Raw genomic sequence first — 16,075 nt, 5'->3', positions numbered from 1 at the left:
GAATGAGAACAGCAGTCCGTAAACCGGGGCTGCAGGAAGCTGCGAGCCGGGCTTCATCAGCGGGGCTCGTTACGTTAGCAGAAGAGCGAGCTCTTCCTCAGCAGTAATGAGCAAACGAAATCTGGGTCACGTCAATACACATCCGGGCTCCGCCGCCATCACCGAGTCCCGCTGTCTCCTGATCAAAGAGCACTGAGACTGTGTGTTCAAATCATACTTTGGTTCAAGTAAGAAAAGAAAAATCAATATTCATCAACTTTTTTATCCGACACCTTGAGCTAATTAGCAAGTCTTCGCAGCTCCGACGAAGGGGCCGAAATTACTGCAGATGTGATTTTTTTCCTGAAGCGTCTGTCGGCTAAAAGTAGGATGTGATGCTCTGCTCCGAATGTGTTGTTTGGGAGTGTGTGAGTGAGTGTGTGTATGTGTGTGTGTGTGTGTGTGTGTGTGAGTGTGTGTGTGTATGTACTATTTAATGTGTTGTAAATCTATGGCTCGCTGCTTAGGCTGTGAGTGTGTGTGTGTGTTGTTTTGTGTAGTAAAGGGGGGGTTTTGGGGGGAGATCAGTTCACACTATCACCATCACACTTTCAATCATATAACACATGATCACATGTTACAGTAAATATCAGGGACATATTTAGTTGGAGGGGGGTCTGATATCTATGCTCGGGGGCCTGAGGCTTTCCTGCCCACCCCCTCTACTCCCTGACATCACCACAGCCCATATAATAGATATGTATATATATTTATATACAGAAAAGAATACATACTTATTGGACACCCTAGACATTAAAGTACATTCAAAGAACTGAACCAACATTCTTGTTTAAACACGTTTACAGTGACTCTCCTGATATAAAGAATTAAGGTTTCGCTTCCACCCAAATTAAAACTTTTTTTCCTCTTTCAAAGTTTTCAGTGCTGCAAAAAAACTAACAAAAGAAACACACAAATAAATATTTTCAGAATACATTGACAAAAAAATTGACATATTTCAGCCCTCGTTCCTTGTTACCATTGGATGGGCACTACTGTATTTCTATAATGTTTTATCTAGCGACAGAGTCAGTTTGCCTCAGGCTTGTGTTTTGGTTATGCACCTGCTGATGTAGTACGATGGGATTATTCGAGTATAATTCAATTTGTTACATGGACGTTGATGAGTTATTCTCGGCAGGTGGAAACGTGCATCCTTGGTAGTTGTACGCACCTTATCATCACGTGGGTCTGATAGTTAGTCCGTCGGTGCAGAGTGACACAAAGGCTTGGGCTCGGAGTCTGGCAGGTGAGTAAAGTCGGCGACTTCTGCGCCATTTTCTCTAACTAGTCCTCAGTCATTGGCCTCTGCTGGGGCGTGGAGAGGGGCAGACCGGGGAGGCTCGGCTTTATACCGTCTCACCGTCCCGCCGTGGCTCAACCCCCCCGCTCCCCAACGCTGTAAACCGGTGACGCTGCCCATTGGGGAGGGCGGGGATGCCCAATGGTGCTGCCAGGAGGAAGTGACATCACGACAGTATCCACAGGGGACGCTGCTAACAGTAGGCGCTGCTGGCCAGTGACACCGCAACAAGGAGGAAGGAGCGACATCACTGGCCCAAAAAGGAAAGGAGGAAGGAAGGAAGTAAGGAGCGGTGGTCGAGGAGGTTGGAAGGAAGAAGGCGGAGCAGTGAGACCAGGAGGCTGACCTTTGACTCCACCCACAGGAAGTACAGTGTAGAAAGTGCTTCTGCCTGGATGCCGAGCTCTCCCTGCCACCTTTCTGTTTATTTTAGTTTACACGATCTCGGCGACAGATCAGTGTGCCATAGAGAGAGGAGGGGGGGCTCCTCCCTCCTCCTTCCTGCATACCACAGAATCAGCATCAAGGGCCAACTGTTCATCTCCCTTACCAAAAAACATAAAAACAGATTTGTACATATATACTGCTTTATACACACTTTTTACCATTGTAAATCACAAAAGTATAGAAAAATAAAATGTTTTATAATAACGGGACACTTTTCTTTCTCTCTCTGTCTTTTTCTTCCCGGCAAAAAGGTGGTCCCTGGTGGAAACTGGCTCACTCCGTCTGTCAAGTTTGTGGCTGGTGTGACGCCGCTGCCGCGGCACCACTTTGTTCGCCTCCCGTCTTCCCTCGCCAGCCTCAGTAGAGGGACTCCTTCTCGTCGTCTTCTTGTGTTATTTTCTTAAAGCTAGTTCTCCTCTCTTCGTGTTTTCATCTTTGATGTCCATCAATACTGAGTACAGCTCTTCCTTTTGTATTTACTGGAAACAGGGGAGAGAAGTGGGGAGACTGGTAAATATGCAGAATGTTATGTTTCTGATAGGCAAACATAATGAGAGGTGCTGTGAGAAGTCAGTGTGGAGCAGCTCTGTGCAAGTTTATTTCTTTCTAAACTACTTTTTAGGAGCGAGATTCTTGTCACAGAAAATGTAGGCTAGGAAGCAGCTCTTTGAAAAACTAATACAAGTAAACATATGGGATAATGTATGGAATAAACAATATACACTTTCTTTGAAAGTCCTGCAGCCCCAACATTTTCCCATCTATGCAATGTACACTGTTACAATGAGGAAAACTACAATGTAAGGTTAAGACACATCGACAGAGTCAAAACAACATTTAAAACTCAACTGCAAGAAAAGTTTGAGAGCTGAGAGACAACAGCTTCATTCACGTCTCATCCCGCTCTTGTGCTGTGGCTCAGAAGAAGCGGGAGCGGAGGCCCTCCGCCTGCCAGAACTACCGCTGCTACTCTCGCAAGAATAAAGATCAGAGTGCGCAGCAGTCATACAAGTGGAGATCGGCAGTGTGGCAGCGCAAAGTGAAAAGTCTCAGTGTAATGGGGCTGGATGGAAGTGGAGGAAGAGGAGGGTAGGGTGTGTGCGGGTCGGGGGGGCAGGCAAGGCAAGGCAGATGTCCCAGGACCCCCGTCATGACAGATGCCTGCTAATTCGGAGTGATCTGCAGCAGCTCCGTGGAGCTTCTGACAAATAAATAAATAAATAAATGAAAGAAGACGAGGCTTTAATTTTCAAATGGCTTTGTAGTGCATTATCACCCCCCCCCCCCACCACCACCACACTTCCAACTTCTAATCCAGAGAGAGAAACACTCAACCAAGTGGCACGCTCAATCAGCGTCTGCTTGTATCTGTCGCTTCTGGTGGAGGAACTGGCCTGAGCTTCACCACCTCCTCCATCTATCCTTCGCCTCAGATTCACTGAGACCTCGCTGGGGACCCACCATACAAAAATACCCACATCCAGTCTTATAGCTCAGCAGGGAGGGAGCACAATAGCGCCGGAGCTACATATAGTCCTCACTGACAGGCAGCCTGGAACCTGAGGAGCTGCTGACACAAATATATTAATCACCCATGGATATGAAGGAATCAGGAGAGGGTTAGTTCAGGTGCTGCTGCACTTCTTTCACTCAGTTTGTTAAAACAAGTCTATCTTTAGAAATTAAAACCTGAGTCTATTAAAGGATCAGTTCACCCAGATTAGAAAAAAAAGAGACCTGGTAGTATCGAGCCATGCAGATAGTTTCTGGGTTCATTTATCATTTGTTCTGTATACTGTATAGTAGGACAGTAAAATAACTGTCACTTTGTTTTCACTTCTTTACTGATGTCGCGTCAATGCCAAGTTTCACTTTGGATTTTCATATCGTTTTGCTCCAGTGGACTTTTATCAAGTGACGTTTCCGTCCTGCCGATGTCATTTTCAGTCCACAAGAAGCTACAACAGGAGCAGTTGCCTCAACTCAGTGACAGACACAGTCTTATTCCCACCAGCGAAGCTCTGACTTTTGATTCTCCAACTACACAAACACGCACAAGACCAAAGCTACTTGAACTGCTGAAAAAATGAGATGAATAGATATAAAAGTAAGCTACTGCAACCAGAGAAAACAAAAGAAACATCTCCAACACTCCAAATAGAAAGTCTGTTCTTCATTCTTATATCATTAATTAAGTGGCTTTATGTTGAACTCTTGTCCACCATAGAAATAGTCCCTTTTCACAGCTATCTGCGTGGCCAGACACCGGTGGAGGTGAGAAAATGTTTTTAAGGAAACAAACAAAGCAAACACACAGAAGAAGAAGAAAATCCAAATTCAGTCTTTGGTGGAAATTAACCCTTAATTTGACGACAACATCCATGTGTGAAGGCAGACATAATCTTCTTATAACTGCTTTATTCTGACACTCAAAACAATCAGAGATTACTTATGTCACATATTGACAACAAAAATAATTCATGAATAAAGAAAAGAAAGATCATAATAGTATACTTTTACCTATGAAATTAATCCAAAAGAAAATTACTTTACACCTTTCAGACAATATATTCTCATTATAGAAATTACATACAATTCAAGAACAAGTTCAGCTGAATTGAAAATACACAGATAACCCCACTTCATATAGGAATACATATAAAACAGTTACTCAGAGAATTGCGATATAGTGTGTGTGTATATACATTTAAATGTATTTACAAGTACGTAACGTTTTTTTGCTTGGTTCTTTTTTGTACAAATCCTTTAGGTGGATTAATAAATGCACCTGCCAGCTTATCAGGGCTCCGTGAGTACTTGTAGTAAATATAAATGATGGATAAAGAGTATTTTTCTGCTGATATGTAAACGTATCTCAATACTACTGTTAATAAGTACGAACAGATTTTTGGATCAAATAGAGGTCTGGTTGCATATTAAGCTGGTTATGGAATACAACAAAAGCAAACGAGAACCCAAAAAATCTCAAAGTGTTTGTTTTATAAATTCACATTCAGATTGTTTCTGACTGACTGTAAGCATAATAAAACGGCTCAGACCTCTACGATACTGACTACCAGAGTTATTTACATGTTATGTCTTTAACATTTAAGCCTTGATAAGCTGACACTGACATGGTTAAACAATGCTAATTTGAACTTTTTCTGTAAACTGTAGACAAACCCGTGCAGACTGATAGGAGCAATTCCAGATGACCTCACTTAAACTGGTCCCTGTAATAACGTGTCACAGCGAAGATGAGTCTGTTATCTGCCCTCATGATGAGGTATTTCATGGGATAATGTACCATGTGCATCCACAAGCATATGCCCATTTTTTGTTTTGTAATGTCTGCATTTATTTGAGCAACTGACCAACACACCTTTAACATCTGGAAGCACAATAAAACTGCAGATGTTTGTTATGTTTCTGAAAAACCTTGAGGAGGTTACAAATACTGATGGAAATGAGTGAAAGCTACTGGCTTTAAGCTTGTCCCACTGGTCTGTGACTCCCCAGCAGATCACATTGTATTGGTGTCATTGCACCTGCTAACGCTTTAATACACAGTGTAATTACTTAAAGCAATATTAAGAATACAATTCCTAGTTGAACATTACATGCTGTTAATCTGTGAGCAGATATTAGAAATTCAGGAATGTAAAATAATAATTACTGTTAGTTTTCCACTTACTGATATTAATAATTAGCCATTCACATTAGTTGATGATTTAAATGATTAGCTTTACTGTAAATGTTCTATCGATTGAGTAATTAGCAGATTGATACATCAGTCCTGTGATAAATTCTACAGTCCAGTTTGACAGTGTAGTTCATGGCGATGTTGTTTGGCCTTCATTATGATGTAAGGAGTTTGCTATGATTCCTGCTCCTCCACATGCTGTGTCTATGTACATAAGGCGGCTGAAAAACTGGGGACACTCTTTTTTTGTTTCTTTTCTTTTTCTGTCTTGACGATCTGGCAACTCTGTATTAATTGGATCGACGTTGACCTGGCACCGTTTTGACATTGTAAGACTTAAGCTGTGTCCTAATTCAGGGGGATTTGAAGACCGATTGAGTCACAGCGGCGCTGCTAGGCTGTCCCATTTCAAATGTGGCGGAGAAATGCAGCCTCCTTTTCCTGAGCTACGAAGGATCCAACAGGTGGATCCTTTGCAGCCCAACCTATCCCAGCAGCCATTGTGCTGAAAGCAAACAGCAAGACATTTTTAAATCTACGCATTGGGTTTCAGCTCAATTCAACAGCTAATGGTACAAATGCTAAAACAAAGGGCCTTGATACCTCAAGTTTTTATAAAATAAAGTTACGTGTTGTCATGGTTGCTAAGCGACAGGAGCCCAATGGTAAGGGCAAACACAGCTGGTGACGGGAAGCGAAAATCCTCCGTAGACCAAAACTGTTTCATTTTGTTTTGGCCTTTGTGGTCTACGACGGCTGCGAAGGGCCACACCTTCATAGACACATCCTCTAATGGATGCAGCCCCTGAATCGGGACACAGCTTTATACATTTTGGATGGTCTCAACAAATCTGTCCCATCCCTCGTCATCTTGACTTTTACATATTGCATGCTAAAGCATTAGCATGTTTTGCCCATATGATAGTTAAAGAGACCAGATGGATCAAAAAGCCAAAGTAGTTTATAAGATGACATGAGGAGACGTTGGAACATCAGAGCGTCTGTGTTCACTCATGTCTGAGGTCGAGGTTGAACTATTATTACAGGGACCAGAGGGAAGTCACGTTAAACTGTTAGCGTACTGCAAACTACAGTATGTTAGCAAACTGCATTCACTTCCTGTTTCTCTCTTACGCACACAAACACACATTCTAATGCATATATATATATATATGTAAATAGCACATAGGCACACACATTCAGATCAGAAAACAAACAAAAGAAAATCTATTTCATTCCTGTCTAGCTTACTGATAGTGGTCACTAACTGAACACCTACACATGAACTCTGCTGCAGAGTTTATATGACAAACTCCTACAAATGCACAAACCACTTCTCCCATTTGAAAATGGTAAAAATAATATTCAAAGTTTGTTTCGACTCATATAAAAATCCCAAATGTTGCGTACGTACTAGCATATAAAAGGAAGAACAATGTTTCTTTACCCACATAAAGATTTTCTTTGACTCATGAGATAATGGGTTAATTAATTTTCTTTTTTGATATACAACATTACTCTATAGCATTTTAACATCTTGACTAAACATAACTAGCTGTATATGATACTTTTATAAATATGTTACATCTCAGAAAGGATTTAAAAAAACAACAGAAAGAAAAAAAACAAATAATAAAGTGCAACAAACAGATCTTTTTCTTTTGAGACCACAAACACCTTTATGAGTACATATAAATTAAATATTACTGGCAATAGCTTTGAGTTGTATTTCCATAGCTGCACTCAAATCTCGACAGCGAGCTGTAGCTACACAGAGATTTTCTTTTCAATCCACCTCACGTAGCACAAAGTTGTAATAGAAGCCAACGCAGCGACTGTATGTCGACTAGAGGCGAGCGCTTCTGCACTCTACACACATTTACATCGTGTCCCCTAACTCCTGGGTGCTTTTATGTAAGATCTTACTGTACTTGTTTGTGTATACAGTGTAGAATGTGTTATACAGTATATGTCTACACACGTGTGTATATATATATATATATATATATTTATATATAATACAGTAGCTGTAATAAAGAACAACAGTACAGTCTTATTTTATCGTCCTCTCTTGGGGTCTCTGCTTAAACAAAAAACAAAAATCAGCTCTTCTATCGCAAAGAGGACAAACCTGCTGGTTGTGTTAGAAATGAAACTATCCTGCCTGCTGAGAAGTGAACAGCACTGTATTCTGGTTTGTGAGTTTCAGTGTAGCTTATCCTGAGGTAAAACATTTTGTGCAATGCTTAAAAAAGAGACCAGTGACTGAAGTAGCAGAACAGCCCTCTGTCAGGTTCACCCACCTCAGTGCTGTGTCATTACTGTGTGTGTGTGTGTGTGTGTGTGTGTGTGAGTCGATGTGGGAAATGTTGGGGACAGTTAATCTGCCACGGTGTATTAGGGAGGATATGCAACCGCATCTTCTGCAAATTAAGTACATATGCAACTATTTTGCATTCACCGATCACGTTTTGGAAACTGACCAGAGAAATAAAAACCCATGCATGATGTAACACATCAGCTTCAGCACTGCGACTCTTGGTTGAATTTTTCTCTTTTTTTTTTTTGTTTTGTTTTGTTTGTTTTGACTAATTGTATAATAAAATCACACAAAATAGTGAAAAGTCCAAACTTAAGTCAAAAAAACAAAAAAGAAATTTGAAATTCAATTTACAGTGATACACAACAGTGAACTTTTGGCTATTTTCCTTAAAGGTCCCATTCAGTCTAAAGGTAGATGTCCATGTGTTTGTGATTATAAAGCAGGTCTAGGTTCTATATTAATACTGTTAAAGTATCAAAGCCTCAGTCCACAGAGAAATGCACACAGCCTGTATTCAGAAACTGAGCCTTAAAACCAGCCGTCAGGACTTCTGGAACTTTGTGATGTCACAACAAAGCAGTCACCACCCTCAGAAATATTGTTGATGTAAAACTACATTGAGATGGTTTTGGTACTTAAAACCACAAATATATCTTTTTATATATATCAAAACTTGTGATAGTGTAAAATATGGGACCTTTAATGTTTGACTTAGATGATTTATTTATTATAAAAACTCTCAATTCCCAACTCTCTCACTAATTCCACTAATCCAGTAAAATAGTTTTGTAATAAGTTTTATTTACAGGCCACTGAGTCTCTACTGAGATTTTAATTTATCGCTGCATTTTACTGATTTGGGGTGTGAACAAAAAAATTTAAAACACCTTCCAATGTAGTCTAATGCATTAAATACGACTTATGCCACAAAATTTACTTTTAAACTGAGTCGATACATAACTACTAACACAAAACCATCAGTCGTTATTAAGCCTATGAAAACATTCCTCTGGAGCAGCCCAATAAAGTCTGAAAACAAAAATGCTGATGATGTCATCAGTGTTATCCTGGCTCGGGCTTGTAGTCTACAGATTTTCAGGAAGCCTGTGTTAAAAACTGGGGGAGTGGAGTTTAAAAGACGTGGTCAGACCACCCCTTACAGTGAAGTCATTCTGAGAAGCTAAAAGCCCAGAGTTCATGTGGTCTGTGCTCACTTGTCCTGCACTCACCCCTTATTCACCTTTGCCTGTGCTTCCATGAAACGCTGCACAACTTTGAACGTTTAATGTTTCTCCCAAAACGTAAGTGCTGATGCAGAATAGTTAATGTACAGAGATGTGCAGGAGACTGGGCTGGAGTGTTGTGAGTCCAAGACAGAGATCTGACCTTTGTGACCCTTTACTCTTACGCATGCTGTCATACCACATAGTACAGCTTGTAAGACTCCACTGCAAGTGCACAACAGTAGGACACTCCAACGTTGAAAGAAAAAATAAAAGCAATCAGAGCAGTGCTGTCTTTGAGCAAAGAATTACCAAGGCATGTTAGTCAGCGTTTGGACTGACGTCTTTCTCTCTGCATGTTAAGTGGAAAATTAAAGGTTAGAAAGGTCAGTAACTGGGATGGATCAGTCGACCTGATCAGACCTGGTATGTTTCCTGTGTTTTGTGTATATATATATATATTTTTTTTATATAATACAAATGCCCTAGTATATTCTTAGTCAGATGACAGCGGCTGCATACACACACCTCTGAGCATGCATCATGCGTGCTGCAGTAGGCTCACATTGGTTATGGTGACACAGCACCCATATACAGCAATCAAGATAATGCACATGTGCATAAAACTTTCCAAAAGAAAACCAAAAGCACAAAATGAATACAAAACGAGAGCAGACCAATGATGACATCAAAAAGGTTGTTGTAGAAATATCGGCTTGAGAGGGTGTCAGGGGAGGGGCTCAGCATGGGGACCTGGAAGCTTTTAGTTTGATTTAGCTCCCCACCAAGGACCGCTTGTTTTGTGTTTGTCTCTTTTTTTTTTTTTTTTTAGATAGTTTTTTTATTTGTTTGTTGGGGTAATGTCTCTGTCTTTTCTCGCTTTTTTTCTTTCTTTTAGTAGGGAGTGAAGCGACTGTACCCTCCTCTGTATAGGCTAGCCTGCAACATCAAAGATGAAAAAGTACCAATCAGTATTCAAGTGACAGATTTAGTCGGTTTCTCCTTCTCCACAAATTTCCTTCCTTTTCCCATGCAAGTTATTTATAGGAATTTTAATATCGCTTTCATAATGGGTGTGATCATGAGGGCGGCTTGATAGTTTGACACATTTAAGCCAAAGATTGGTTCTATTGAATTGATTAGCATACACTTTGGGTGTGTGTTAGGAACAGGGTCATCAGGAGGTAAAGGTGGATTTGGAGCTTAACTGTGCAGTTGATGGAATTGTTGTACAGTTATTTTTTTTATGTGTGAGCAAAGCATAAAAAAGTACTTTCTAAATAAAAATTAAAAAAAAATCAGAGGAACACAGATACTGGGTTTATGTATTTTCTTGAATTTAATACATTAAGTAATACATTGGAAAATATTGTGTTTTGTGCTTTTGCACTTGAGGAAATTTGTTCCTTTTTAGGGTGTAACAATATCAGAGATCCAACCAAAGCAGAATAAGTTCAGAGAAGTTTAATCACGGCTCCTTTTCAAGTCTAGCAGAGGTGTCTGCACCTTTGTGGAGGGGCCAAACCACCACAGGATATTAGCCCTTAGATTTAGCACCATGCTCAAGATATCTAGGGCAGCCACACACATGAAGCATGCACGTGGGCCTATGCATGCACACCTGCACATGCACGCGCACTCACACACACACACGGCCACTCCTCTCATCTTTCAGCTTCCACTGCAATTAGGAATTCAGACAAACTCCAAAGGCTACTGAATGTCTTCAAAGGCTAATTTTGCCTAATTTTGTGGAGCCCTCTCGCTCATACAAAACTTTCATCCATTTCAGTTGCTTCTATAAACTGCGAATGAGTAAAGAAAATCTCAAACCTCAACCTCAGAGGAACTAATTATTGTATAACTTTTAAATGCAGAAATGACTCCTCTCTGCTGGAGAACCATTAATCAAATATGATAAAAGAATTAGGAACCAAACTGGTCTTTTCTCTTAAGCTCACAAGTTTATTTGATGTTGGCCTCAGCACAGCTCATCTCCCAGTAGCCTTGCCATTTGGTTGGCACCACACGAGCACACACACACACACACACACACACACACACACACACACCCTCTCAAGTCTGTGGTAGCTCCCTCAGCTCCCAACACACACAACATTAGCTCTGATATTTTTAGGGGCCAAATCCTGTTTTCTACTTTCATCAAGAGGACGATTAAAGTGTCAGAGAAATGGAAGGAAATTTGGAGGGAAAAGAAGAAAGAATAAAAAAAAACATTCAAGCACATTTTTAATTAAGTAAATGAAGAGGAAAAAGAAATGTCTTAATTAATGAAAGCTTTTAGCTAGCAGCTGCACCGGGGAACTGTATGCTTTTTTTTTTTAAATGTTGTTGAAAAATCGCATGCATGCCGGAATGGTAAATTTCACTCATTTCTCAAGCAGAGAGCACGCCTCCGATCAAGCTTGTGGGCAGGAGGGGAGGGCGAGACAACTCCCTCCCTCCGTCTCGCTCCCTCTTTTATGTCCCACGGCACACTGCTGCATGCGTTTGATGGTCCTTAATCTCTAGGTTTGGTCTGCGAGCTCGGTCCCATCCCCTCATCATCATAAAACAAAACCAAAGAGAAACTCTCTCTGTTTCAAAAAAAGATCTTCTTTTATTTATCATCACATTTCATCTTTGATGTTACAGTAGCTGCAAAAGCTAGCTAAAAACAGACATTAACAATTCAACTTCCTCCCTTCAAGTTTGGTTTGGCTGAATGGGAAAAAAAATAAAGATGATCCAACTCACGCAGAGGCGAGTTGAATGATGGAGAATGAACAGAAAGCTTGGAAATGTGGTTGTTGTGTAAGATGAGAGGTTTGTGTTACAAAGGAAAAAGGAAAACACTATAGTGATCACTCATTCTCATCTCAGGAGGAACTTGTGTCAAATCAATATTGCATGAGGTGAGCTTGCATTAGTTTGTTGCACTAAATGTCTGACAAATTTCCACATGCCGGGGCTTTAAAGTGCTGCTCAGCTCCACTAGGGGGGGCCAGAGAGCATGGCAAAAAACCTAAATCAATTAATGAGTAAATACACAAATAAAAACCAGTGACTGCTCGGTCTCTGGTCTTTATTTTGGAGTGTGACTTGTGTGTGTGTGCTAGCTCGTGTCGTGATGTTTCAGAGCCGGTGCAGACAGACAGAGGCGGCGGTTTCACAGACTTACCATAGTCCCCACACTGTATGTGGCAGCAGGGCCAATCGTGTGGTGGTAGGGGTCTGCTGTTGCATAGACTCTGCCATAGCTGCACAACGGGAGGCATAGAGAACACGGTCATTGATCTATCATTGATGAGGAGAGCAGAACATTTATGCATGCTTGTTTAATGCTCAACCCCTCAAGTCGACTCTTTCAAGTCTCTAACACAATCAGTTACTTCCCTCCTCGGCCTCCTGGGCTTCCTACATTATACAAGGTGGTTCAAAAAGGGGGAGTTCAAAGGTGGGTGAATTATACTTGTCTTTTCTTTGTCATCTTGATTAGGAGGATGGAATGGGTAATGAGCACAGAGAGAGGGAGACGGAGAGGAAGAAAAACGCAGAGAAGGAAGCACAGTTGGTGCTGGAGGGCTTGGTCTCTCACCCTGTTCTTGTTTACCCAGGCTGCACACTGGGCTCACACCCCTGTCTTTTCATTGTTACTGGTTTGGAACTAATCCTTCCAATTTCCTTCTGAGACAGGACAAGATGTGTCTGCCTTATTTATTTATTTATTCGACTTCACATATTCCTCTATTTACTTTGCTTTTTTTTTTTTTTTTCCCCTCAATGCTCGCTTGCAAATGAGGGTCTGTGCGGAGCAGATAAGGCACACCCAGCCAAGGACTGAGGGCACCAAATCAACCAGGAATAAAAAAGTGGAGAGAGGAAGAAATTCTCCTAAAGGAGACAACAAGACGTACGGCGTTCATGCCTTTCGCATGAGTTACATTGAGTTATATAAGATCTAAATGTGGCTCGGCCCATTTAAGTCCGGCAGCACCCAAGGTCAGTGAGCAGGACGTGAAATCAGAAAGGCTGTCTCTGCTCCTTGGGGAGGAGGCCGGTGCCATGAGATGGTCAGGGGAAGTCTCCATGGTCCTCTTATCTTCAGTGAGCACCGAACCCCGCAGTCCCTCTAAGGCTAATATATCTACAAAATGACTCTCACCAGAGTGGCACTGCTGACGACCAGCAGGTCAAACCACCCTGTGCAATGTCACACAGCCTCAACAGAGCTGACTGGGAGCCGGCAGGGTCTCTACAATGGGACTGGCTCTCTCTGATACATCAAACTCACTGGTGTGAATTCTGTTTAGTTTCTTAAAGGGCTTTGGTAATGCAGCCTGTGAGCACTGTGGGCTTTTCAGATAATAAATGTTTCATATTTTACAGGGGTTTCACACGCCTTCCTCAATCCCAGTGACCTCTTTTCATGATTGGCTTACTGCTCCATGGTTAAATCTGATAAAGTATTGCAGAGACAATACCGACAAACCCCTATTGATCCGATGGGCACGACCGCTTATTCAAAAGGAAACAAACAGACAAAGCAAAACAAACAACTTGGGGGTGAATTACATTAAATCTCTGGGAAAAGTATAGGCAAGAGAAACAGGAATTAAATCACTCCCAGAGAAAAAAAAAGAGCTGCTGTCCAATTTCTGCTCTTGCCGAGCACGGCTGCTCATAATTCGAGCTGCGGCGAGGCCTGATAAATCTTACATTATCGATATGATCTTCAGGCTCTCGGGCAGGGTGTACGTTATCACAAGTGACATGCTCAATCCTTCCCAGATTAGATTCCCAAACCAGCCCACATCCCGGCTGACAACGGCTTTCAGGGGCCCAAAATGAATCAGCGACGCCTCCTCAAACAGAGCACACCTGAACCAGAGTGACATCACTCAGAAGTGATGGAGTTCTTGCCGGTCCATCTCTCCCTCTCTCTGTCTGCCTACCTCGCTTCCACAGACCTGAGGCCATTCATAAATACTGCAGTGATATACCCACTCTCCCATCACAAGGAGAGAGTCACGACATATATCACTGCGTTTCTCATTGAGTCCAACAAGGTTAGTCTTTTTTTTTTGTGTTCTTTAGCTCCAAGCTAAAAAGAGTGCGGCAGTTTGCCTAATAGATAAGATATCTCGGGAAGAAAAACCCCATGAAACCAAAAATAACTTATATTGAATATTATAAAATGCTGGTGGAGCCGTCCTCCATTCATCACATACAGCCTCCATCTGTGTTTAGCCTGCAGATTTCCTGCTTTTTGTTAGGAAAACACTGTGATTATTTAGAGCAGTGCCTCTCCTACACCTTGAGATATTAATCTGTGATGTACACTGACTTCACCTCATCTTTTCCTGCTTCAGTCAGTAATTCCCTCTGTTTGACAGCCTGCAGGATCAACTTGTTGCCTTAAATAAAAAGTTCACATTAACAAAGCTTGCTTGTCAAACATAGACTTGTCTATCAATTTACTCTAAACTCAACGTTTCTTTTCTTCCTGCTGCTGCTGGGGAGACATGTTCAGTCTTCCTGCTCTTATGATGGGTTTCTCCACGTTTTCTTGAGCACTTATTCAAAATAGTAGCTTAAGAAAGAGGCTCTTGGTTGTGATGGTTTGATTTAAAAGTTTTCCATTGCATTGGAGCTGTGACAGTAGACTTGATCGTCACATTGTCCACGATGAGTCTTTCATGGTGGACTTGAAGACCGCAGTGGTTACGAAACAATTCATATCTTGATTTCTGATGGAATTAATGGCCTATAAAATGTGGGACAGTTGAATCATGCGACATAATATACATAAAAACTGAGATGAGTTTCAGTCTCTCAAAGCAGAGGGATGCTCACCTGTCACTGTAAGCAGCGGTGGTGGTGGGCTGGGCAAATCTGTATGCTGCATAGCCACCCTGTAAAAAATAACACCAGTGTTAATCAATGATTAGATCTCACAGACACAGGAAAACACACTGCAGACATCAAGCTCTGAGGGGCCTTAGTAGTTAAATCTCACGGCACAGTGTTTTGGTCAACAGCCCATAGTCCCCAACTGCAAGTTCCCTGCCAGGCACCAGAGGGTGCTGTTTGATATATGGTGTGTTAGGCAAGTGGCGGCGATGGGGGAATGAATGATGTTCTGAGAGGCAGCATATTTGGGGGAGCGAGTCATTGTCACACTAGAGGCTCATCCCAGGAGCAGCGACAGCACAACAGAGGCCACGTGAGCCTACTCCCCAAATTCAGCCTGTTTCCAGATTGAGGAGGCTCTGCTCCTGCATTATTGAAGATCCGCTTTTTCCTTTACACGACCCCCCTGGCTCACAAATGAAGTAAGAAGGCAGAAGACAGTCGGACCGTTGGGGAGTCAGGACCGCTGTATTCATTTGCCAGAGTGGGGAAGGAATTAAAGACCTCATTGTGGAGTGCTGCTATTACTCTCTTTGAAAAATGAAGCTGTTCTCCCACTGTTTTTCTATTAGTGCCAGTAGAGTGTGTGCCCATCTGCGTCCATACGGTGGATAGGTGGCTTTTAATAATGCATGTTTTCATTCATTTTTAAACTCTAGGGGGAAGACGACCGACGGGAGAGCGGTGCAGAGAGGCAGCGGTGTGATGGTCGTGGCCACGGCTGCACATGAAATCAGGTCAGGGGCAGTGTTTGAATCCCGCTCTCCCAGTTCCCCTCACGATTTTCCACAGGGACAGGAAGTCACAGTATTTGAGGCAGATGACTTCCTGTGGGACAGCCATGTCTTGGGACCGTGCTGATTACAGCAACAGCCTGAACAAACACGCTCAATAAATCACTCTCCCTCTTTGTCAAATCCTGCACACAACAGTGCAGCACATTTGTTATTTTGTCGTGCGGAATGTGTGAGTTGGTGAATTCATCTAGGTGCACGCTCATGCGTGTCTCTACACAGAGGTGCATATATGCATATGTATTCGCACATACAATGAATGTAGTGTATATTTATATGTGTATGCATCCAATTTCCCTTCCTGCTAATGTATTAGCAGGTCATCTATTT

At 41.9% G+C, this 16,075-nt stretch overlaps 1 protein-coding gene across 6 annotated transcripts in view; it reads right to left on the bottom strand.

Moving 5' to 3' along the window:
- Positions 1 to 4,187: 4,187 nt before the first annotated feature.
- The window catches only part of LOC139610748 (RNA binding protein fox-1 homolog 3-like), a 471,093-nt gene continuing 459,205 nt past the window's right edge, over positions 4,188 to 16,075 (bottom strand). For all 6 annotated transcript variants that reach the window (XM_071465101.1, XM_071465099.1, XM_071465103.1 and 3 more), the window contains 3 exons: positions 14,895 to 14,953; positions 12,220 to 12,298; positions 4,188 to 9,977 (listed from right to left, as the gene is read on the bottom strand). In XM_071465101.1, the coding sequence (XP_071321202.1) occupies positions 9,933 to 9,977; positions 12,220 to 12,298; positions 14,895 to 14,953 (183 nt within the window). In that variant the 3' untranslated portion in view covers positions 4,188 to 9,932. The remainder of the gene's footprint in view (positions 9,978 to 12,219; positions 12,299 to 14,894; positions 14,954 to 16,075) is intronic.

This window comes from Trachinotus anak, unplaced genomic scaffold, assembly GCF_046630095.1.
Source record: "Trachinotus anak isolate AG129_WGS33_773 ecotype Australia unplaced genomic scaffold, CSIRO_AGI_Tana_v1 ptg000003l, whole genome shotgun sequence".
Classification (NCBI taxonomy): Eukaryota; Metazoa; Chordata; class Actinopteri; order Carangiformes; family Carangidae; genus Trachinotus; species Trachinotus anak.
The sequence above is the reverse complement of the archived record's forward strand: the minus strand, read 5'-3'. Positions and strand labels throughout refer to the sequence as shown.